Source organism: Cheilinus undulatus, linkage group 7 (genome assembly GCF_018320785.1).
Source record: "Cheilinus undulatus linkage group 7, ASM1832078v1, whole genome shotgun sequence".
Classification (NCBI taxonomy): domain Eukaryota; kingdom Metazoa; phylum Chordata; class Actinopteri; order Labriformes; family Labridae; genus Cheilinus; species Cheilinus undulatus.
In genome coordinates this window covers 31,261,965-31,284,538 of record NC_054871.1, presented here as the reverse complement: position 1 = coordinate 31,284,538, position 22,574 = coordinate 31,261,965, and the positions used below count along the sequence as shown (strand labels likewise).

Genomic DNA, 22,574 nt, shown 5'->3' with positions numbered 1-22,574 from the left:
CATCACCAAGTGCAACACAAAGAATCAGATGCAGTGGTGTATAGCACGCCGCCACTGGACTCTAGAGCAGTGAAGACGCACTCTCTGTAGTGACGAATTGCGCTTCTCCATCTGGCAATCTGATGGACGAGTCTGGGTTTGGCAGTTGCCAGGAGAACAGTACTTGTCTGACTGCATTGTGCCAAGTGTAAAGTTTGGTGGAGGGGGGATTATGGTGTGGTATTGTTTTTCAGGAGCTGGGCTCGGCCCTTTATGTCCAGTGAAAGGAACTCTGAATGTACCAAGAGATTTTGGACAATTCCATGCTCCCAACTTTCTGGGAATAGTTTGGGGATTGCCCCTTCCTGTTCCAACATGACTGTGCACCAGTGCACAAAGCAAGGTCCATAAAGACATGGATGAGAGAGTTTGGTGTGGAAGAACTTGACTGGCCCGCGCAGAGTCCTGACCTCAACCCGATAGAACACCTTTGAGATGAATTAGAGCAGAGACTGAGAGCCAGACCTTCTCGTCCAACATCAGCGTGTGACCACATAAATGCGTTTCTGGAAGAATGGTAAAAAATTCCCATAAACACACTCCCAAACCCTGTGGAAAGCCTTCCCAGAAGAGTTGAAGCTGTTATAGCGGCAAAGGGTAGACCACCATCATATTGAACCCTATGGATTAAGAATGGGATGTCACTTAAGTTTATATGTGAGTCAAGGCAGGTGAGCAGATAGTTTTGGCAATATAGTGTAGTAGTGCGATGTGCCTTAAGTCATACACAGAGATGGGCAGTCACCAGTACTACTAAGGGGACAAGTCACAGGTCCACTGTTAGTCAGTCTCTGATGCAGAAGCATAAATTTGGCTTTGAGGCCATCCACATCCATCTGTGAGAAATTGTGCTGGCCCTCAAGAATAATCCACTAGCCACAACAAGGAAATAATTTGTTTAAAATCATTCTTACTTTGTCCACAGAGGGCGCTAAAGAGTGGAAGAAACTGAGCATTTATCACAGTTGCTTTAATATAATCTCTCAGAGCTTCTATTAATGAAAGAAGGAAGAAAAGAGTCATGTTTAAATAGTTCCAGTGTGTATTTTAATGCTTTGTGGATCACCAGCAGGCTTAAGGCATTGCTCTGTCTTTACACAGGTACATCACACAATCCACAGTTAGTAATAAATACAGTACAGGGAAGGAGGAAGCAATTATCTGCCTTATCCTACAGGACTCAAGTCTTTATAAATTTATGGTTGACAGTAGAGGGCCACACTCACAACACACACACACACACACAGAGGTGAGTTAAAAAAAAATCTTGGCACAGTGAGTCACTTGTACCACAGTGCAGCCTTAAGAAAAAAACATTCACAAAAACCAGGTGCAGGGTACTGTAAGCTCAAACCTAGACACATTTGCATACTTTGCTAAGGTAGTACTTTTGCGCAACTAGTGTCATGTTTTCACCTTCACTGCTGCGCAAGTGGTTTCGTCTTTGAAGGCAATAACAACACCAAATGTTTTACATTGTACATATCTGGCAGTATCTTCTCATATCACAGAATACTAGCACAGACAGGCACATATAGGTCCATGTGTAAAAGGTAAGAGGCCAGGCAGGTGGGCTGATTCCTTGTCTATGAAATGGTTCTCTTTAGTGTCTACTAAAACCTATTAGTCTGTCATCCCTTAATCCAGTGCTCTCTGTTTCATGTCTCAGATGTACATGAATCCATCATCACATGTTGTGTCACTGATTTTTCCTTTCCAAAAGCATTTAGGTGTTTCAAAGTGACACTCAAATAGCAAAGAACTGAAGGCATCTGGATGTTTTTCAAGCAGGTTTTTTATGTGATACATCTTTTACTCCTGTCAGCTCTGCACACTAAGGTGTTTTCACAGAATCACTTCAGGTTGGATGAAATCCACACGCACACAAGCACAGAAGACCAACTCATTGCATGTTGCTCAGCTGACTGTAGACGTGCTCCAAGATCTGAGAGTAGGCCTGATCTTTGGGGGCGTGGCAGCTCAAAGAGCCCTGAGGAAGAACACATACGTTTGGACAAGTTCAGCTGACTAAATGCAAGAGAGGAAGTAAGAAGTCCTGAAATCCAGAGCTATGATTTAAAGATGGTCTAGATTTTAAGATTTCAGGTTTTGCTTACCTTTATCTTGTCCATCATGGTCGTATCAGGACACCAGTACTGACTGAATTGGACGAGGTCAGGAGCTGCCCTGTAGTAGTCAATCAGCAGCATCTGTAGAAATAACCAGACCCTTTAAAACCATATAAAGTATTTAGCGAAGGGTATCTCTTCAGTGTTATCAGGGTTATGGATGTAAAACTGCCCAAGAATCATTATGTCCCTGTTTAAGTTTTACGCTTACATTTTGTTAAGGGCTTTCAGATTCCAAGTGGCTGCACTTTTGTACTTGTGCCCATAATAAGCATTAACAATCACTCATTCAGTGTGGCCTCCAATCAGAACTCGCTTAACCGTCTGTTGTACAAACAACACCCCTAACATCATTTCCATAGCTCTCTTACCTTGGCTTAGTATCCCTCCATGCTGTATGCAGTGAATCCACTGTGATTAAGAATGAATGGGACAAATCAGCCACAAGCACTGTGTCCTACTTTGATGTGATGTAAGTGTCAAAATCTGCTTGATAATATTGATTCCTATTGTAGTATCCTATCCAACATTTTGCCTCCATCGCTCGAATTTCCCTTCTGTCGCTCACGGTGAGATGGGTAAGGAACAAGGAAAGAGCAAGATACAAAGGTAAGATTTCTTATTTTGTCTTTTATCTCACTCAGCAGAGCTTGCTGGCTTCCCTTTACAATGTGGAGATAGTTGTGCGTTAATTATAACCGTATCCTTTGAGGTCAAACTATCCAGCTCAAAGATGTCAAACACTTGTCAGTGCCACACCTCCTGTAAGTGGCTAGCAGTGCCTCTTTTATGGTTTTTCCCTCATTTTGTCATAAAAATGCTTTTTAAGGACAGGATAATGTATTTAGCAAATAAATCTTGTAGTTACATTGAAATCACAGCTCAATCCAGGACAAGTTATGTGGGAATCAGGATGTTGTTATAAGAGCTGGCTCCTTTTGTCAGCTCCTGTTTGAGTGACAGTTTTCTTTTCTCCCATATTTGTTGTCATTTTAAAAATATAAAAAGACAAAATGGTACTACTTGAAGAGCTGTTTGGGAGCCCAAAGACCAGCTCTTATTCCTGAGCTGAGTCAAATAATCCGATCTCTACACAAAGCAAAAATTCCCATCACTCCTAGCAAGGCTGGACACAAAGCAAGCCATGCTTTTTGTTTACAGGCAGAATAGAGCAGATCACATCAGTTACTGAGGCTATCTTTAGTGGATGTCAGTAGGTTTTGCATCTACACAACTAATCCAGCACAGATGAGGGCATCCCAGACCACCTTCGTCTGCAGTCTGAGCTATCAGATGTATTATTTTATGAATAGAGGTGCATCCACACAAAGCATTAAGGATTATCAATCATCATCCAACTGATCAAAACAGATATAAATCCCTGCTGATGCACTGTCTAAACACTTGGTCTGGCATTGTCCAGTACTGAGCCACTTCAAAAATTTATTAAGACTTTCTTTTGACCATACCTGCCAGGACAAGGCCCCTCCCTTTCCATGAAAGAACGAGATCTTAGTGCAGGCAAGGTCGCAACAAATACAATATCCAAGTCTTCAGAACCCCAATGTTTCAGGAGCTGGCTCAACATTATCATGACTAAACAGACTGGCTCTGGCAGACGGATTGTACATAGTCATTTCCTGGAGATGTGGATGCCCAGTCTGACATTGCTTGATATCTTGGTTTTTTTAATGCAATTCAATGTTGTGAGTAAATTCCACCTTTTTAAAATATTTTGATGGAATATTCTGGCTGATCCCTACCTGAAGGTTTTTTTAGACCCAAGATCTTTGGAAAAGGGGCAGTCTTTTTTCCAGCAACTGTGGCAAGTAATGGTAAATCTGTTTTATTTTTAGAGGTTTTACAAAAATAATCCAAAGAATGGTTATTATTTTAAATGACTGAGGCTGCTATGCCCTTACCATCTCATTAAGAACATCACTGGTGAGAAAGTTGTCCTGTACATAGGTGACCTCCACAGCCACTGGAATACCGTAGTCATTGGACCTTTGCTGAAGAAAGGTAGATGATAAAAAATGTATTTAGAAACAAGCACACAGGTTTATGACTGAATTTAAAATATCAAAAAAATGACAAAACAAAGTAACAACTGTATCAAATATGAAGACCAGTGGTTAAATGTTTTTTTTCTCACCTCAGGTGGTGGTACAACCCAGAATGGAGTTATTGTGGACGCCACACCTTGATTGCCATGGTAATATGGACCTAAACAAGACAGAGTTGAGACCAGTGTGAATGAACCGTCATGTATGCTCAGTTTATATTCATAAAGACACTTCTTATGTTCACCTTATCTTGTTAAAAGAGAAATAATAGTGACAGAAAAAATACCATTTGTTAGATCAAATTTATATCTTCACTGTTCTCCCTCTTCGTTTTCATAGCCCCTTTTAGATGAGGTATTGAAATTCAGTTTCACTGTCCAGATCATATCAAGTGTGTTACAGCAGTATGAAGAAAGCAGGCACAGGTTACCACAGATGATGCCCAGACAAGGCTGGAAGCCGTTGTTTGAACCCTGCAGCCTCAGCTGGTGGTCCATCTGGGAGTCGATATCCTGCAGCGACGGCAAAGCCGGACTTCGAGGATGACTGTGGTACCAGCCAACTAACGACAGCCCACGCATGAACAGGTTCTGACAAATCTGGAGCAGAGTCAACATGAGAGAAACAGGTGAGTGAAAATGTCTGATATCATGTTGGTTCCCTTCAGTGATAGAAGTTTAAATGTGTACTCCCATTGAAAAAGTTAAAGAAATATGGATACATCATGTATAATGTTCTTAACTGTATTTGATCTTCCTAAAAAGTTTCTATCTGCTTTTCCGATCCTGACAGTCCACTCTTAGGGCCCAAAATGTGGCGGCTTATCTTGCAACTATTTTGTTAAACTAAATCTTCGTGGAAAAGTTAAATTTTCCAAGTTGATTAAATCTAAAAGCTTCAGAAAAAAAACAGGTATTTTAAGTGAAAAAAATGCATAAACCCTTTTGGTTAGCATTCTTTTAATGCAGAGGAAATTCATTCTTTCTTTCTTTTGTTCCTGGCTTTGGAAAAAGAGATGCATGTTGACAGGCACTGGCTGCTGAGCTGTCCTGAGGCACTGACAGCACTTGTGAATTTTTAAACCTGTGTCGTTACCCCTCATGTTTTCTGAAGGTATAAAAGCTGATAAAGCAGACAACTGATTCACTGTGCATGTGTTACCTCCTCCTCAACAGCAGATGCAGAGTCTCTGTCTGCCAGTCTGGTCCTACATGGGAAAGCCCTCAAGACTGTCAGCACTGAAATACAGAGAGAATGATGACAACATCAAACAGGACTAATCCCATCTCCTGATGTATGGATCTTTAAAAAAAAAAAAAGGTAAAGACACACTTACATTGTGTGTTGGTATCCCATCGTCCTCCGAGGTATCCTACCACCTCACTAGTGGTCAAGTGACAGTGGAAGTCCTGATAAGGATAAACAGGTGATTATTTTGCTTCCTCACTTTTCAATAGCATTTAATTCATTTCTTTTGAAACCAAGATGGTACTCACCATTAGCAGCAGTACATTGCTGGATACGGCTACATTAAAAGGCTGGAATCTGTTGATGGCTGAGAAGGCTGACAGCTCCACAAGTGTGTGTGTATCCCTGAGAATATACAGCAAATCAGTGATTATAACATTATGATGCAGTCTGTGCAAGAAAAATACAGTACCTTTAAAAAGTATTCACTCCCTTGGATGTTTTACCCTTTTACTGGTTTTATAAATCAGTCATGGTCAATATAATAGTATATAGAGTTTTTTAATATTACAGAAAACTCTTTAATGTCAAAGTGAAAACAGATTTCTACAAGGTAATGCCAAATAGACAAAAATATTTAATGCAAAATAAGTGACTGCATGAATACTTACCTCTTCAAGGCAGTGTTTAGTAGAAGCAACTTTGGCTGTAATCACAGCACTGAGTCTGTGTGGATAGGTCTCAATCAGGCTTGCACATCTGGATGATGTAATTATACTCAAATTTTGTTTGCAAAACTGCTCAAGCTCTGTCTCGATGCACAAGGATCAGGCATGAACAGCCCTTTGCAAGTCCAGCCACAAATTCTCTATTGGATTTAGGTCTGGGGATTGCACAGGGATTGGATGTGAACAGACCTTTCCTAGCCACAAATTCTGTAGTGGATTGAGGCCTGGGCTTTTACTTGTCCACTTCAGAACAATCACCTTGTCTTTAAAACATTTCTGTGTAGCTTTCACTGTTTGTGTCGGGTCATGGTCCTGCTGGAAAAATAAATCTATTCCCAAGCCACAGTTCTCTTGCAGACTGAATAAGATTGTCTTTCTGGACTTTCCTATATTTTCCAGATTCATTTTACCCTCTACTATTACAGATCCTCTAGGGCCAGCTGCCAAGAAGCATCCCCACAGCATGATGCTGCCACCACCAGGCTTACCGGTGGTGGTGTGTTTGTGGTACCGTGCAGTGTTAGGCGTCCACCAAAAATGGCATCTTGTCTGATGGCAAAAAAAAAAACAGCTTATGTGGATAGCCTGATCTGATTTCTTGATGACGTACTTAACTGAACTCTTGTGATGTACTTATACTTTACAAAACCGTTGCTTTAAGTTGCTCAGATTGTTTTTTTGTCTTAATGGTGCAATGGTAGCCAAGAATACAGATTAACTAGGGAATGGACCTTACAGACAGAGCTATTTTTATACTACAGTCACTGTAGACACATTCACTGCACTTAGTGATTCCCATTTCACTAAATTTGAGACTACTAGCATCAACTGGCTAGACCTCTGCTGGATTATTTAGGTCACCTCAAAGGGTGGGAATATTTATGCAACCACTTATTTTACTTTACATATTTTTGTTTGACAATGCTTTGTTAAAAGCTGTTTTCACTTTGACTCTACAGAGTTTTTTGTAATTATTTTTGGTCAAAAAGCCAAATTCTATTCACTATAACTGATTTATAAAATAAATAAAAGGGTAAAACATGGGGGTGAATAATTTTTTACAGGTACTGTACAATAGCCACATATAATGATATTCATCATTTAGAATAAAAGTCAGTACCTGGCAGCATCCCTGGTGCCCAAGTTGCAATATCTGACAGGAATTCTCTCTCTGTCAGTTCTCCGGGAAACCATCATGTCTGTAACAGTTTAAAAACAAAACATTTCTTTTCCAATTTGATCTAACATGGCTGCTGCGAACGTGCTTATGTTCTAAGTTGTAAGAGAATGTAATTATACCATGTAATCCAGGTTTGCTGTTCTTGTTTTTCTCATCTGCCTGAACAGCTGTTTTTCCTTCCTCTTCATCCTCGTCATCGTCCTCCTCACTCACCAGGCTCTGCCATCACAAGAAATACAATACGCAATCAATAAGAAACAGAGCAATGTGGAAGAGTTGATGTAGAAATTGTGACAAAATAAGCAGGAAGTAGATTTAGAATAATGCTGAGTGGCCAAAGGGGTTGTTTTCACTTACAGCAGTCACTTACTTACAGTTTTCATTGCATATAAATGTTTTCTGATTCTGAGCTGAAAGCTTACCTGGGAACGTCTCTAAACTGGTGCAGATATTTTCAGAATCAAGTGAATCCATTTTTAGATATTTAGACAATTCTTTTCTTGTATGTGAAAAGTAGGGACTTTAAGAATTGTATAAAGATATTAATTAGTTGAAAAGATTTAGATTTTAAAACTATTATAGAAGTAATGAAAACCATTCATTCGTCCAATCCAATGCGACACATCTGCTATTTAAAGCTCCTGTGAAAACACTTTAACTGATTATGAAACAACTTGTTCTACAAAAGAAATCATCAAAAGTTAATTTAAAGTTAAAGAAGTTATTCTTAGAAACTGCTGTCAAAGGTAAAGTGTCATGCAAGAAAATGAACAGCACACAGTTCAAAAGTTTTTTTTTTTGTTGTTTTTTTTTTACTTTTTTTTAGGTAAAAGTTCCAAAGAGCGATGTATTTGACCTTCAAACAAAGACAAAACAAGATCCCACGTTGTCTACAAGAGGAGCCAAAACTAACAAACATCACAAGGACCTTTAAGATAATGTTTTCCCTATTTTTGTGAATGATGAACACTGGACACTCTTCAGGCTCCTTGAAAATATTTAAAACAAAACAGTTAAAGGTAAACCTGCAAGGAGCTCCTCATCACACTTGAGGTCAGTATAAGCAATGAAGAGGCAGCTTTTTGCCTAAACAAAGATGCTGTAATTGTGAATCCTAAATATATCATCATCCTTTTTTATATAGGCACTTACAGCTCTAATATACTCTATTTTTAAATTAGAATTCATGGTCAAAAGTCTGTGTTATCCAACCGAAAATGTATGAAATTTCTTTACTTTCACTGCTGTGGTAAAGGTTCAAGAATATTTTAACAAAGTTGAAAGGCTTCAACTTATTTACACCAAGATAAAACAAAACTGCAGCAGCTTTGGGTATATCAGAAGTACAGCTGTTATGCTCTCACCATGTCTGCACTGGGCTGGTACTTGTGTAGCCATGTGGTTTTGTACTGGACCAGCTTCTGTCCCCGGTAGCGTACAGATGCCCAGCCACAGCCAGACTTCTTGGCTGGGTTGACCAAACGTTTGCAGTGTGTTGCCCAGGCGCTGGGGGAATTGAAGATCTGGCCCGTCTCCACCCATCTGATTTTCCCATCAGTCAACAGGTCTCCTACAAAGTTCTTACCCTGATGAAACAGAGGAAAGAACATTTCTAAGTAAATGTAACTAACTGTGTGATTTTTAAGTCAGTGCTTTAATAACTGTGTCACCTCAAGTTATCAGGGTAGTATAACATGATGCAACATGGAAATAAAAGATGCTGTTCCCAGTTGTAGTGTTTGTTATTACCAGGTAGTGGATGGCTAGCACGCCGTCCCCTGGTTCCACCAGCCCATCCTTGAGCAGAACCCTTAGGGTGATGCCTCTCCGAGTCAGCAGGGATCCACGGCCAGAGCTGGAGCGCAGGTCTGCTTCCTCCCCTCCACTCAGCTCCTCCTCATCCTCCTCTCCTCCATCCTCCACCACCTGTGGAGAGCTGGGAGGCTCTGATCCTGAAAATGCACACAAGTAAACATACATCATTAATTCTGTTTTAACAGAATATGTTGGTGTAAAACTAGTGTAAATAAAAAAAACACATTAATTTAGCACATTGACATTTACTTAATGCATTCTAATTTAACAGCCTCCTGTGAGGGATAGTAAATTAGCCTAAGCACCTGATTACCAGTAAAACATCTGTATACCATAGTTATACCATGAACACAGTCTATTTAAATTCTCTTTATTGTAATTACAATGACTTTAAAGGAATGCTCAACTGCAATGGTAGCCTGCCTCCTTTACAACTGCGAAATGCTAAAATGATAGCAGTCCTATGATGGTAAAAGGAATCTCAAGGGGGCAAAAAAGCTTATAGATAATCTAAATTGGCATATTATTAATTACGGCTAAGCTATGCGGTTGGTCTTTTGTTTCCTCCACCCATCAGAGCACGACTCCGTCCGTAAGAAGAGGCCTGTCCCTCCTTCTGTTAATTTCCCTCAGAATTACAATTAAAGCCCTCTTTCATTATCCTCACCCATATCTCTGAAAGCGTCCGAGCGCGCCTTTAAATCCAACTCGGTGAAAAGCTGCTCCTTTCCGGGGCACTTGCCGCCGTGTGTGGCTGAGCTCCGGGCAGATTTCACAGATACACTTCGCCACACTAGCTCCTGCTATTATTCAAAAACATAAAATGAAGGCGTCTGAGGCTCTGCAGTGTAGTTTCCTTGTTGTGTTGCTTTAATGTCAGTTCCCCTCCCCTTTCTTTCTCCCTCTCCTCGTCCTTGTCACTCTCCCTGTGTTCTTCTGTCTGACGTGCCATGCCGGTCTTTCTGCCATTATTCACACGTTCATGAGACTATTAATACCTCACAATCAGTAATTAGATAAAATAATCGGTTAGGGTAACAGGGAGTGTCTTGAATGTTGTTGAAACGTCAACAATAGAGCGAAAAATCTGCGTTTCCTCCGGAAAGATGAAGTGTCACCCCGTGCGCGTGAACCAACCGCTATTTGGCATTCAGGCAGATTAAAAGTGCATCCTGCAGATAAGGGGGTCTCTTTAAGGGAAAAATACGTTACGGGAGCGGAGACGAGTGATTTTGTATGGTGTTACAGTAGGACCTAGCCCCGTACTTTTTTCTGTTATGCCGTGGTTTTCTTCCCTACACCGAGATGTTCCTTCTTTTATCTCCGAAAAGAAGCGCATTTACCGGGAAGCAGCCTGCGGAGGGCAGCAAACCTCCGCCAGGGTTCGGCTCATTTTACCCCACGTGGTGCTAAGAGGCCTGTTTAGATAACAGGAAGAAACACATAAAGGCAATGTGTTTAACTACGAAAATTTTAATTATAAATACACATCAGAAATAAGTAGACTATGCACAGTTTAATTCAATGGATAATTCCAGATCACATAGGCTGCCTTTGAACATTTTGGCTTTATAGCTCAAGGCCTTGTAAATATTTGCTCTGAATGCAACGTTTTGAACATATAGAAAGGCATTTTTGCCAGTTAGAAATAAAAGAGGCTAAAGCTAAAAATTCAAAAGTTTGCATTGATTATAAAACCCTTATCATTTTATTTGTTTATCTGTTTTTTTGTTTGTTTCTTTGTACTTGTTATGTGCAATTTATTTTCAAGATATATCCTTCAAAGAGAAAAAGTAAAATGTAGAAAATGTGCAGGTGAGTTAGGAAACCCGAGGAGGGTTTATTACAAAGCCTTTTCATAGCATAATTTGGTCCTTATAACAAAGAATGCGTTTGGAGTTACCAGGATAAGCTGACTGGTGCAGATTTAAATATATTGCACCTTTATAACATGGTTGTAGCAATATGTTATATATACACAGGCATATATATATATACATATACAATATTTGTGTATATATCACTCATGTCGGCTGTAGACACTTTTCCATTAATGTTGTCATTATCAGCTTTGCCATCACTACCATTTCCTTCCCATTTTTGTTCTTATTTTCCACATTATCATTAAAACAAGTTGTCATCATCATTATTATAGTTATCATCCTTCATTACCATTATCAATTAGCATTTTTATTATAAAACGATTATTACTACTCCCATTTTTATTATTACCAATACCGTTATTATCAATGTTGTTAATATCAATGTTTAGATCACCATTCTTATTATCATTGACAACCATCATAATTATGTTTAATGTTAATCACTTTATCAATATTATTACTATTAGGGCATGTGCATAAATGTATTTTAACTTACATTACATACACTGTACAATACAACATGTTACTACAGATATACAATATTTTATCTCATAATTAGGAGATAAATATAAGAATTATGAGATAAAGATGTCTATATTGTGACATAATTTGATGTAATTACAAGATAAAAAGTCATATATTTTAAGGTACATTAACACAAACATAGCATAAAAAGTGTATGTAAGAAAATAAGGCATAGGCTAATTATGAACTTTGTTAAAATTTAGGAAAAAAAAAGGTGAAATATTTGGACGATAGTCCAAGTCAGTTGTGATATTAAATGTCAAAACTACTTTACAAAAATGTTTGACCTTCTCCTCCATAAATAGGCAGCAGCATATACACACAAACACTATTTGATGCATCTTTTACCCACCTTGTTGTGAGTAAAGATTTTGCATGACTCTAAAGGATATCTGTAAGACTGAAAAAAATCAGTCATTGATCTGCCTTGTCTTTTTCTGGCACAGCAATGAAAAACACACTCATATAAAATATATTTTTTTCTTTTTATTTTCTATGTTGAAATACAGGTGACGTATTGACAAAAAAATTGAGAAAGGGTATTTTAGAGTTTATATAGCTTGTCATCATCATAAACCAAATCCCTTGCTCCACCTCCATGGAAGTTATTAGAGGTAAGTTGTACTTTCTAAGTCCCATCAGGTAGAGCAGGATTTTTAAACATGGACAGACTTGTCCAGTGTTTCTGCCTATTGTTGACTTTTTTCATCTTAATACTTTTGCATTATAGGCAATCAGAATCATGAAATTGTTCAACATATCAGATAAAGTATAAATGTATAGTGTAAAGAATAACAGTAATGTCAGATAGACATCTAATATAATCAAATGTACTTTCAGAAAATAAAAGCTGTCCTTTCAAACACAGGAAACATTCTTTCCTCTGCATAGAAAAGTACATGAAACCAAGGCAGTCATGTCAAATACAATTAAAGCCCTTAACTGCTGAATAGTACCACCAATCCTGAATACTAATGAATTATATAAACGTTTATGTCATATGTCAGAGGGTGGAGCCATTCTGGCAACTTTCTCAGGCTCACGTATAGGGAAGCCTGAACATGATCATACATATAAAATATGTAATTGTAGAAGTTACTCATTAATCATGTGTCAGGTCATATATGGTTTGAAATCTCTCCTCAAAAGTAAACAAACTAGTCTGTTGAGTACTGAGATCGGATCACTACTTGGTAGGTGAACATGTTTGTAGGGCATGGATAGACGTGTGGCTCATTTTTTGTGGTGTATACAAAATCTTTACCCTTAACAGCTTTAAAATCATAAATATGGGACACATATCTGTCTTTACACTTTACAATTAGCTTATTGCTGTAAAGAATATGCTTCTCTATACTGGACATATTGCTGTTCCTTTCCTCCATCTTCAACATAACAGCTGGCAAAGAGGAGCAAGTGATATTTTCACTTTTGCAATCTTCATTACTTGCCAATTCTTGTGTTTGCCAACGCATGGTGTGAAAGGTAAGATAGACACTGTTATGTATAGGGGTTTGGAAATCAGATGTCAGATTGTTGATGCTGAGGGGAGTGCAGAACCTTGTATCTTGATAAGGTTTGAATATGGGGTAGCTGAAAGTGAAGCTCCATGGTTCTTCAGTGTAAATCCTTGGTGTGTAGATATCTTTTGATGCTTTGAGGACATCGAACAATGATGTGACTGGCAAAACGTTGAACTGAAACCCTTGTAATTTGTTGGCATGGTACAGTGGGTCATCAAGTGTGTTTAGCTCCTCAACTGGTATCATCGGGAACCGTATGAGCTTGAGAAGGATCTCGGTGACAGTGGCGTTCCCTTGAGCATTTGCCCAGACATGCAGTCTTTTTAGAACAACAGCTTCATTTGGTATCACCAGATCTGGGCGAGACAAAAGAGCTTTGACCGGACCAAATGGAAGATCTGTCCAAACCGGGGAGAGCATCAGTGCTTCACAGTTCCACGCCAAGTATTGCAGATAAACCTCCAGTAGTGCATCATCACCGGTTGAAACAGCATGCTCATAGAAAAAGTCATGATGTTTAAAAGTGTGATCGAGTGGTAGAAGGGCTCTATAAATATTCAGGGCCTCGTTCAGAAGTTCTGTCAGACCCCAGCTGGAGGCCAGCTTGAAAATGCAACGGGCAGAGGAAAGTGTAACTTGAAACTTTTTGGTGTAGAAGTATCTGAAAGGTAAACATTCATCATCAGAAATATTTAGTTAAACCATTGCATGCAAAAAAGACACACATGGAAAACACTGTCTACCGTGTCATGATATAAATATAAATATGTAATGTAATTGGCTCAGACTATTGTCTAAAATGCATTCTAGCCAAATCTTGACCTCTTACGGTCAAAATGTCAAGAGTACTGTTAAGACCTTCTCTTTATGTAACCTTAATAACCTTTGACCTGATGTAAGAATTATAACCAATTGTTTATAAGATGCTGGGAAAAAAAAGTTGGATGTTTAGAGTCATAAGTCTCATAACCCTGATGGCCATTGTCTCATGGAGTTTTAACACCCTGGAACAACAGTCAACTGTTTGGAGTTTCCAGAGTAGCCTACAGCTAGTGATGGACTTCCTGCCAAGATTTGGCCCTGTAAATCAACATTGTTTATTCTGACCAGCAAGACAGCTGCTGGGAATGCTCTGTGTGTTGTATACAGTGCCTGTCAAAAGTATTCAACACTTGAATTTTTTACCCTCTTATTGAATTTATAATCAATCATGGTCAATAGAATTTGGCTTTTTTGACAAATAGAATTACAAAAGCCTCTTTGATGTCAACGTGAAAACAAATTCCATCAAAGTAATGTTAATTGTAAGTATCTGTAAAATAGGTGACTGCATAGATATTAACACCCTTCCAGTTAGTATTCAGTGGATACATCTTTGGCTGCAATCACAGCTGAGTCTGTGTGACTCAGTTAGGCTTGCACATCTGGACACTGCAATTCTACTCCATTCTTCTTCTTTGCAAAACTGCTCAAGCTCTGTCCGGTTGCTCAGGGATTGGGCATGAACAGCCCTTTTCAAGTCCAGCCACAAATTCTCTACTGGTTTTAGGTCTGGTCTTAGACTTAGGTCTAACTTGGTGACTCCAGAACCTTGCCTTGTTGTCTTCAAACTGTTTCTGTGTAGCTTCACTGTATGCTAGGGTCATTTTCTTGCTGGAAAATAAATCTTTTCCCAAGCCTCAGATCTCTTGCAGACTGAATAAGATTGTCCTCCAGGATTTTCCTATATTTTGCCAAATTCATTTTAACTTGGCCTTTACCTTTACAAGCCTTCCCAGGCTGGCTGCTGAAAAGCATCCCCACAGAATGATGCTGCCACCACTGTGCTTCACAGTGGGGATGGTGTGTTTGTGGTGATGTGCAGTGTTTGGTGTCAAACAAACATAGCGTCTTGTCTGATGGTCAAACAGCACCATTTTAATCTTATCAGATCAAAGAACTTTCTTCCACTTGACCACAGAGTCTCCCACATACCTTATGGTGATATTTTTCAACAATTGCTTTCTCTTTGCTACTCTCCCATACTTAAAAGAGAGCAACGGTTGTTGCATCCATCTGTCTCATCTCAGCCGCTGTGGCTTGTAACTACTTCAGGGTAGTCATGGGTGTCTTGGTTGCCTCACTAGCCTCCTTCTTGCCCGGTCACTCAATTTGCAAGGACAGCCTGATCCAGGCAGATTTACACCAAATGTGCCATATTCCTTACATTTCTTGAAGATGGATTTAACTAAACTGTGGGGGATGTTTAGTGCCTTGGAACATTTTTTGTATCCATCCCCTGACTTTTACTTTTCAATAACATTTTCTCTGAGTTGCTTGGCGTGTTCTTTTGTCTTCATGGTGTAATTGTAGCCAGGAATACTGATAAACCAATGACTGGACCTTCCAGACACAGGGGTCTTTATACTGCAGTCACTTGAGATGCATTCACTGCCCTTGGGTGGTCCCCGTTTCACTAATTGTGGGACTACTAGCACCAAATGACCTGAACTTGGTTGAATTATCAAGTGCTTACAAATTTAGATTTTAAATGTCAAATCTAAACATAACTTGACCAAAAGTATGCAGATCACTTATTTTACCAAACATATTTTTGTTTAATTGACATTACTTTGTAGAAATCAGTTTTCACTTTGACATTAAAGAGGGTTTTTTGTCAAAAAAGCCTTTTTTTTTTTTTTTTTTTTTTTTTTTTTAAGGCGTCAAACATCCAACGGGGTGAATACTTTTTATGGACACTATATGGTCCCCTATATTCTTTACATATGCTGTTTTCATGCACTTGGCACACAACTGAAACTGTGTTTGACAAAACGTTTCTTCATTCTATTAATAGAAAACACAACACTAACAAAAAACAATCCTTTGTCTGCAGATTTAGCATTTTAATCAGAATCTATGAACGGAGATCAGGCTTTACCTGACAAAGTTGTGGGCGTACTGACTGCAGTCAGAGGTGACATCGACGCTGAGGTTTCTGAAGTCTGGCTGAAGATTTCTGAGACTTGGATAAAGGTAAAGGATGAATCTGTGAGCACAGATTGACTCAGTGGCCTTTTTGTCCACGATAACTGTAATGTTCACATCACAGTCATATCCACTGTCAAACAGGTGCTCCAGCTGATCTGAGAGGCTCACATTCAGGTCCAAATTGTATTCATCTGTGAGACTGCTGTAAGGTTCTGGGTACAAAATAGGCACATTGATTAAATCTTTTTGTCTTTTATTTCTCTATGGAAATGCATATTTCTTTCTCGACATTGGTTGCCTTACCTTTCTGGCATCTTACACCAGCATCCTCACTGTGACCACAGTTATTTTCCCCCCAGCCAGGAAACTTACATTCTTGCAGGCTCATCTCTGTCCCAGTACAGGCTACATCATCCATCCAGATGATACCTTCCCCTTACACAAAAACAATTACAGAATAAGGCATGTTCATCAGGGAGAAGCATTGATATTATATGTGTTTGGTATATTTCAATGGCTCCTCGCAGACTAAAATGTTTTACCCTCTCCAAATTCATTTCCTACAGCTTTGATAGCACCCGGAAAGTGGAGCTGGCGACATATGACATGAGCATCATTGATGTCCCAGTCGTCATCACACACAGTTCCCCAGGCGCCATTGAAAAAGATCTCTACACGACCCTCTGAGAAATCTTTACCATTCATCAGCCTGATCAATATATCCTCATCACCTAAAGAATAAAAGAATCAAGAGGGTTAAAGTCATGCCAGTTGAAAAACAGAGGTACTGCACCTTTAAGCAAAAAGAACAATTAACTCACCGGTGGACAATCTTACACAAAGGAAAAGAATGCAGGGTAGTAGGAAAATGTTTTCCCTCATGTTGACTGCAGTGCGCTAGGGAAAACAAGAACAACAAGGAAGAGTTTCTGTTTTCAAGAACATTTCCATTTTCTTCACAAAGGTAATTTGAGTGCAGCGACTTCACTGCCTCCACTTTAAAGCATACGCAGGACAAGCAAGATGTCTGAGCTCAGGTTCTCTTCTGGATCATCATATATTTCAGAAAACCAATCAAACAATACTCATACGATTTCATATCAAGTATCCATCAAGCACCAAGCTTTGTAGCAGTGTTGGGTTATTCTACAGAGACAAAGTGGGAAAAAATACTTTCCTAAACGCAAAAATCCACATACACTGACATAAATCATGTGCAGTAATTATAAATGGTCCTTAGTTGTTTTCTTTTCTTTTTTTTTTAAGTATGTGATGCCTCTACTCTGACTGTGGCTAGAAACCAGAAATCAGAATGTACTCACCAGAACTCAAAATGAAGTGAAGTGGGGAAAACAAGTACCCTGACTGAAAATAAGTACTAGAGGGGTGTTCACAAGAAAAAAACACTGCTGAAATCTGATTCCACGGACTTCTCAACAACATGTACCCAGTAAGGCCTGAATGAAACAGAAAATGTGACTGCAAAAGCAAGTTTTGGGGTGTGTTTTTGTGTGTAGGCGACATATGATGAGGAAGGGGTGATTCTAAGGGCCCATGACTGACAGAGGCCTTAAAAGCAAATGCTACTAACACAGATTTTTTTAAAGGTATATTCTTGTTTGTCTTGCAAAAAAGAAATAACTTTCAGGCATCTTGTGCTCTGTATTGCGTGGTTATGCAGGGTGTATTCGAGCTGTTAAAATGGGACTCAATGTCATATCGTTTTGATGGGCCCTTAGACCCTCGCGGCGCCCCCCAGTGCGTGTATGCGCGTGCGTTTGTTTGTGCGTTCCTTTAGCAACGGTTTACTGCCATGAGCAAAGTGGAGAAAAAAACATTGGCTCGCGGAAACAAAGAGTTCGGAGCAGGACATTACAGTTATTCAGTTAATTAAAGCGTATAAAAAAAAATGTCGCATTAGTTCAAGCATAGACTCTCCCTCTCTCTTCGGAGCAGGAAAACTATATGATAACTTGAGTTCTCCACCTCGAATAAAAGGAAGACGAACCGTCATGTCAGCCACTGAACAACAAGCTAATATCGGCAAAGTACTTAGCTTTCTCCGGGACTGGGACCGAGGTGACAGGACGGTCCGTGGCCGCATGTTGAACTCCTTTGTATCTCAGAACACAAGGAAGACTTATTACGAGTTGGAGCTGGAGTTTGCACAGATTGCCAGCCTGTTCCTGGCACGAGTCACTACTTGGATGAGACTCACGTATCCTTTGTCTTAAGTGTACGGTTTGTGCACCGTGATGCTCTTTTTTATTCTAGAAACCACATTTCGCCTCTAAAAACTAAATGGCACGTGGAAATGCTGCAATCGAGTAGTTATGGGAATTTTGGCTCTTTTTAGTGATCTTGATCATTGGGCTCTGCTCAGCAATATGAGCCGGATCTTTTGACTCCCAAACGGCTCTTCATTTATTACCGTTTTGGATTAATTTGACCTGTCAATTTTAGCAATGTCATGACATAAGATTGATTGTGCTGGTATTTACTTAAATTATGCTTAGTTTTTTTTTTTATTTAATGAAATATGGTGCAGCAAAATATACTGTTTAACAGCAAATTAAAGGTTTGATGTACTGAAAGTCCAAGGAGATAATGTCTCTTACTGAAAGAATCCAGTGCTCTATCCCAAGCTTGTGTTGGGGCTTCCACCTTAATACTAACAGCCTTTTAACAGCTGCTAGACCTAACAGTAGCTCTCCAAGATTTGAAAACACACTTAGTACAGAGTCGTCATACAGGATTAGTACATTAAGAAAAATGGGAAGTACTGAAAGGGCCACTAAACGGGCCCTCCCCAATAATACCAGTAGATGCATATGGGGTCTGTAGCATCAGCACTAGCCCGCTGGTCAACATATACCTCCAGGGACTGGCTCCATCAGCTTTGGAGTGGACTGAAAAAATTAAATGTTGCAGTCCTTATCATTGGTTATACATGCTGACATTGGTGTTTTAGTCCAATGAGCCCACCCATATTAATATTTAAAAATAAAAACTCATACCATTTTAAGAAAAAGAGGTTTACATTTTGAAACAGGCAAAAATAAATAAAATGTTTATTTTTTTGAGTAATAATGGGTGTAAGAGTTTAAATATAGGGGATCATTGCTGATATTTAGGATAGACTGTGTCTTTGCCAATCACCTCAAGCCCCTCCATGACCCTGGGCCCCAGAAATCTTTACCCTTTATCCCCCCTTACGGGCAGCCTTGGTTGTTATTAAAACATTTGATAACACATGTGATTCTCTGCATTTTTAACACTAAAAGTAGCTCATAGCTAACTTGAACTTCATCTGACTGCATTAAAATGATGTGGCAGCATGGCTGCAACAACCTAGTCTTCATCTCAACTTAAATGTGTGAGCTTAATGAAAAAGCATTGCTTGTTTATGTAAAATCATAGTTACAAATGACATTTGCTATGCCTGTATTAGTGTTCACAGTATTCAAATTGTGACAATGATGCATTCACAGTTATTTTTGAAGCCTTATCCATCGTGATTTATTCTTTCCTGAACTCATGTAAAAATAAACTACACAGGTCTTAGAAGAGATCAGTTTTTATGGGTTGGGCATCTTCTTGGTTACTGTTTTAGGTTGCACTCATCAACGTAACCCTTCACTGCATATTCAGATACATGTTTGGAACATTCTTGGATTTGCAATTGAAAGCAATTGGGATTTTCCTCTCTGCATCAAGCCAGTGAGTGAGATGAAAGTAACGTATTTATGCTTTCTTTGTAAAGCTTTGTCAGTGACCTGTTTTCTCTCATTCCTCAGTGATCAGTTCATCATGGAATTCCTTGAGGATGGAGGTGTGCTCACTCTGCTGGAGATCTTGGGCCACTCTAAAAGAAAAGAGGAGGAAAAGGCAGAGGCGCTACATCTTCTTCTCACTGTTTCAAAAAGTGGTCGCAAATACAAAGAGTTCATTTGTGAAAGCAATGGTAAGTTATCAGAATAATTCAGCTCCTATCACCACACACTGAGCTTTGCATATATCTTCATTTTACAATTATCTCATGCAGATAAGTAGCCTTCAGTGCTAGACACCATTCTGTATACTATATCAAAGTACTTGATCTGCTTAAGTGTATGTTAATACATTATTTTTGCAGGTGTGAAAGCTATAGCAGAGGTATTGGCTATATCAAACACAGATGAAACAAAAGAGACAGCTCAGGCACTCCTGGAGTCCCTGTCCAATGGTAATCCCAAATATCAAAACCAAATCTACAAAAGTCTGATTGCTCTTATGACCTGTTCCTCCCCAAAGGCTCAGCAGCTGGTCCTATACACCTTGCACCCTTTGCAGGTATAGTGCACACTAAGTGATGTATTTCCTTCACTGTGTTATGCATGCACCCTCATGTGAGCTTTTAAAACAGATATCTTACTTTACAAGGGTAAGAAAGAAATTTGGTATGTATTTATACAGCATGTCTTTCTGTCTTCCTTCACAGTCCAAAATGAGAACAGCAAGTCATAGCATTGTGGAGCCTCTACTGAAAAAGCTAATGTCCTTGCACCTGGAAGTTCAAAATGGAGGTAAGAACAGGATCCATATACTGGAGCTTGTAATGGACTCTGTTGTGGCAGATGAGGTGTTAAAAGTGACAGAAACACTGGGGGCCATCATGCTGTCAGAGAAAAATCCTCCTTCTAAAACTCTTCTCTTTGCATGAATGTTTCTGGCAGCTATAAACCTGATCCTACTCCTGAAGTCTTATGATGTGAGGCCTGTGCTGCTCAGCGGGCTGGTTGCTCTGCTGAGGCCTACAAAAGAAGAAGTACAGGAGCACCAGAATACAGGGGGTAACATTTTGGGCCATTAATGTTTTGTTTTTACAGTGTTTTTAGACTACATTTCGGCAACTGGTAAAGAAAATATACAGTTAAACACTTTCTCCTCGAATACTGTCCAATCAGAGGCTGAGATAATCAAGACAGCTGGATCTCTGCCTGTGTTTGTGCAGCAAGCTGCTGCAGCTAAAACTATACGGTATGCCCTTTTTGTATAAAAATAGCAAAAAACATTTGTTTATCACAGCTGCACAACATATTTTTATGTGCAACTTAATATCTGTTATACCAAATGAATGTATATTACAGTTTTAATGTAGTAATGATTTACATGTAAGCTGCTCTCTGTGTTTTAGCTTACTGGCTGAGGACAGCCCAGAAGTATCTTGTGAGCTTCTTTCTCTTGGAGTGGTTCAACATCTTCTGTTCGCTCTGGGAAACAGAGAGTACACTGATGCCCAATTACAAGCCAGTCTGGCTTTGAAGGTACGCATGTGCTTGCCCTTCAAAAGCAGTCCCCAGTTTCTAATGATGATTTGTACACAACCTGTATACTCACTAGCTGCTTACATACACAGCTATATGGCAGCTGCAACGGTGAGTTTCAATAATGATAAAAAATCCCAATAACAACAGTACAGTTGGGATTTCTTTCACCATTTAATAAAGCTCATCAATGTTTTACATGTGTATTCCTGAGATGAAAAGAGCAGAGACCCTACATATTTTGTTTGTTATTGTGTCCAGTATACTGCTGTATTACTTAAATAATACATGTCAACAAAACACACACACACGTGGTGTACAAAGGCACTAAAACTGAATGTCTTGGTTCATCTCAACCCAGCACTTTGTCCACTCAGACCCTGCTATAGAGGAACAAGTAAAGAGAATCATTGGCAGAACACTGTTTACGGCCTTCATGGTAAGCTTTGATAACATATTGATACATATTGATGCTAGTAATTACAAGTCAGTATGGAAGCTGCTAGAACACAGCACTAACTGATTCAATTAACCTGTTTTCACAGCACAAAGCTGAAACTTTATACATGAATATAGATGAAACACAAGCAGAATTTCTGCTTAACAACAGCCTGAACGTAACTGAGGATAAAGGTTGTATTTGGTTATTATAATATTGTCTATACATTGTTCTTATTTGCCTGTACTATGTCTCAGTAATAACATTTTCTTTTTTTTTCTTTCCAGGTTTGGATGGTGGTAAATCTGAAGGATGACAAGAGAAGCAAGATTGGATGGATGGATCTTATATCAAAGACAGTTTTAATATGTAATTTCATATAAAAAATGTTAGAGTAATTTTTACATTAAAATCGTTTTAATGTATATAAATACAACTACAGCAAAGTGTTCACTCAAATCCTATCATTAATAATAATTATTATTAATAAGTTACTATTATGAACCCATATGTTTGTTTGTTTGTTTAGTTAATTTTATATGCTTAATTATGAGGGGAAGACAAAGAGGGATAGAGAGAAAGACAGATCCAGCTTTGTAAGAGGAGAGTTTAAGCTCTACCACTGCTTGGAGTCCTTTTTCACAGACTGGTAGAAAAGGAATCAGGCAGAGCCAGAGCTACACTAGATTCTGTCTGTAACCTGGTTCATAGCTTGACCCGCAGTGAGGCACATTGTTTTTTTATATCGTAATACAGTCTTGTATAATCAATAAAAACTGTCCT

The 22,574-nt window shown here is 39.0% G+C and overlaps 3 protein-coding genes across 4 annotated transcripts; 1 reads left to right on the top strand and 2 right to left on the bottom strand.

The window, feature by feature from the left end:
* Window positions 1-1,080: 1,080 nt before the first annotated feature.
* On the bottom strand, window positions 1,081-9,981 carry mpnd (MPN domain containing). Of its 2 annotated transcripts, XM_041791682.1 has the most exons (13): window positions 9,813-9,981; window positions 9,080-9,282; window positions 8,695-8,916; window positions 7,450-7,549; window positions 7,271-7,349; window positions 5,731-5,827; window positions 5,571-5,643; window positions 5,396-5,472; window positions 4,665-4,833; window positions 4,324-4,394; window positions 4,091-4,180; window positions 2,157-2,249; window positions 1,081-2,029 (listed from the first exon to the last, which is right to left on the bottom strand). In XM_041791682.1, exons 1-13 carry the CDS (start codon window positions 9,814-9,816, stop codon window positions 1,943-1,945), a joined length of 1,365 nt encoding a protein of 454 aa, XP_041647616.1. In that variant the 5' UTR covers window positions 9,817-9,981; the 3' UTR covers window positions 1,081-1,942. The 2 variants fall into 2 exon arrangements, with proteins under 2 accessions (XP_041647616.1, XP_041647617.1); XM_041791683.1 differs by lacking the exons at window positions 1,081-2,029; window positions 2,157-2,249 and adding an exon at window positions 3,932-3,988.
* Window positions 9,982-12,098: 2,117 nt separating this feature from the next.
* Window positions 12,099-18,051, bottom strand: LOC121512846 (galectin-3-binding protein B-like). Its single transcript, XM_041792346.1, has 6 exons — window positions 17,369-18,051; window positions 16,868-16,943; window positions 16,589-16,777; window positions 16,350-16,481; window positions 15,997-16,258; window positions 12,099-13,737 (listed from the first exon to the last, which is right to left on the bottom strand). The coding sequence occupies exons 2-6, from the start codon at window positions 16,926-16,928 to the stop codon at window positions 12,711-12,713; spliced, it is 1,671 nt and encodes a 556-aa protein (XP_041648280.1). The 5' UTR covers window positions 16,929-16,943; window positions 17,369-18,051; the 3' UTR covers window positions 12,099-12,710.
* Window positions 18,052-18,058: 7 nt separating this feature from the next.
* armh1 (armadillo like helical domain containing 1) lies at window positions 18,059-22,107 on the top strand. The gene is made up of 11 exons (XM_041791418.1): window positions 18,059-18,264; window positions 19,698-19,766; window positions 19,844-20,010; window positions 20,182-20,378; window positions 20,527-20,611; window positions 20,762-20,878; window positions 20,993-21,065; window positions 21,223-21,352; window positions 21,714-21,791; window positions 21,898-21,985; window positions 22,079-22,107. Exons 1-11 carry the CDS (start codon window positions 18,059-18,061, stop codon window positions 22,105-22,107), a joined length of 1,239 nt encoding a protein of 412 aa, XP_041647352.1.
* The last annotated feature ends 467 nt before the right edge of the window (window positions 22,108-22,574 follow it).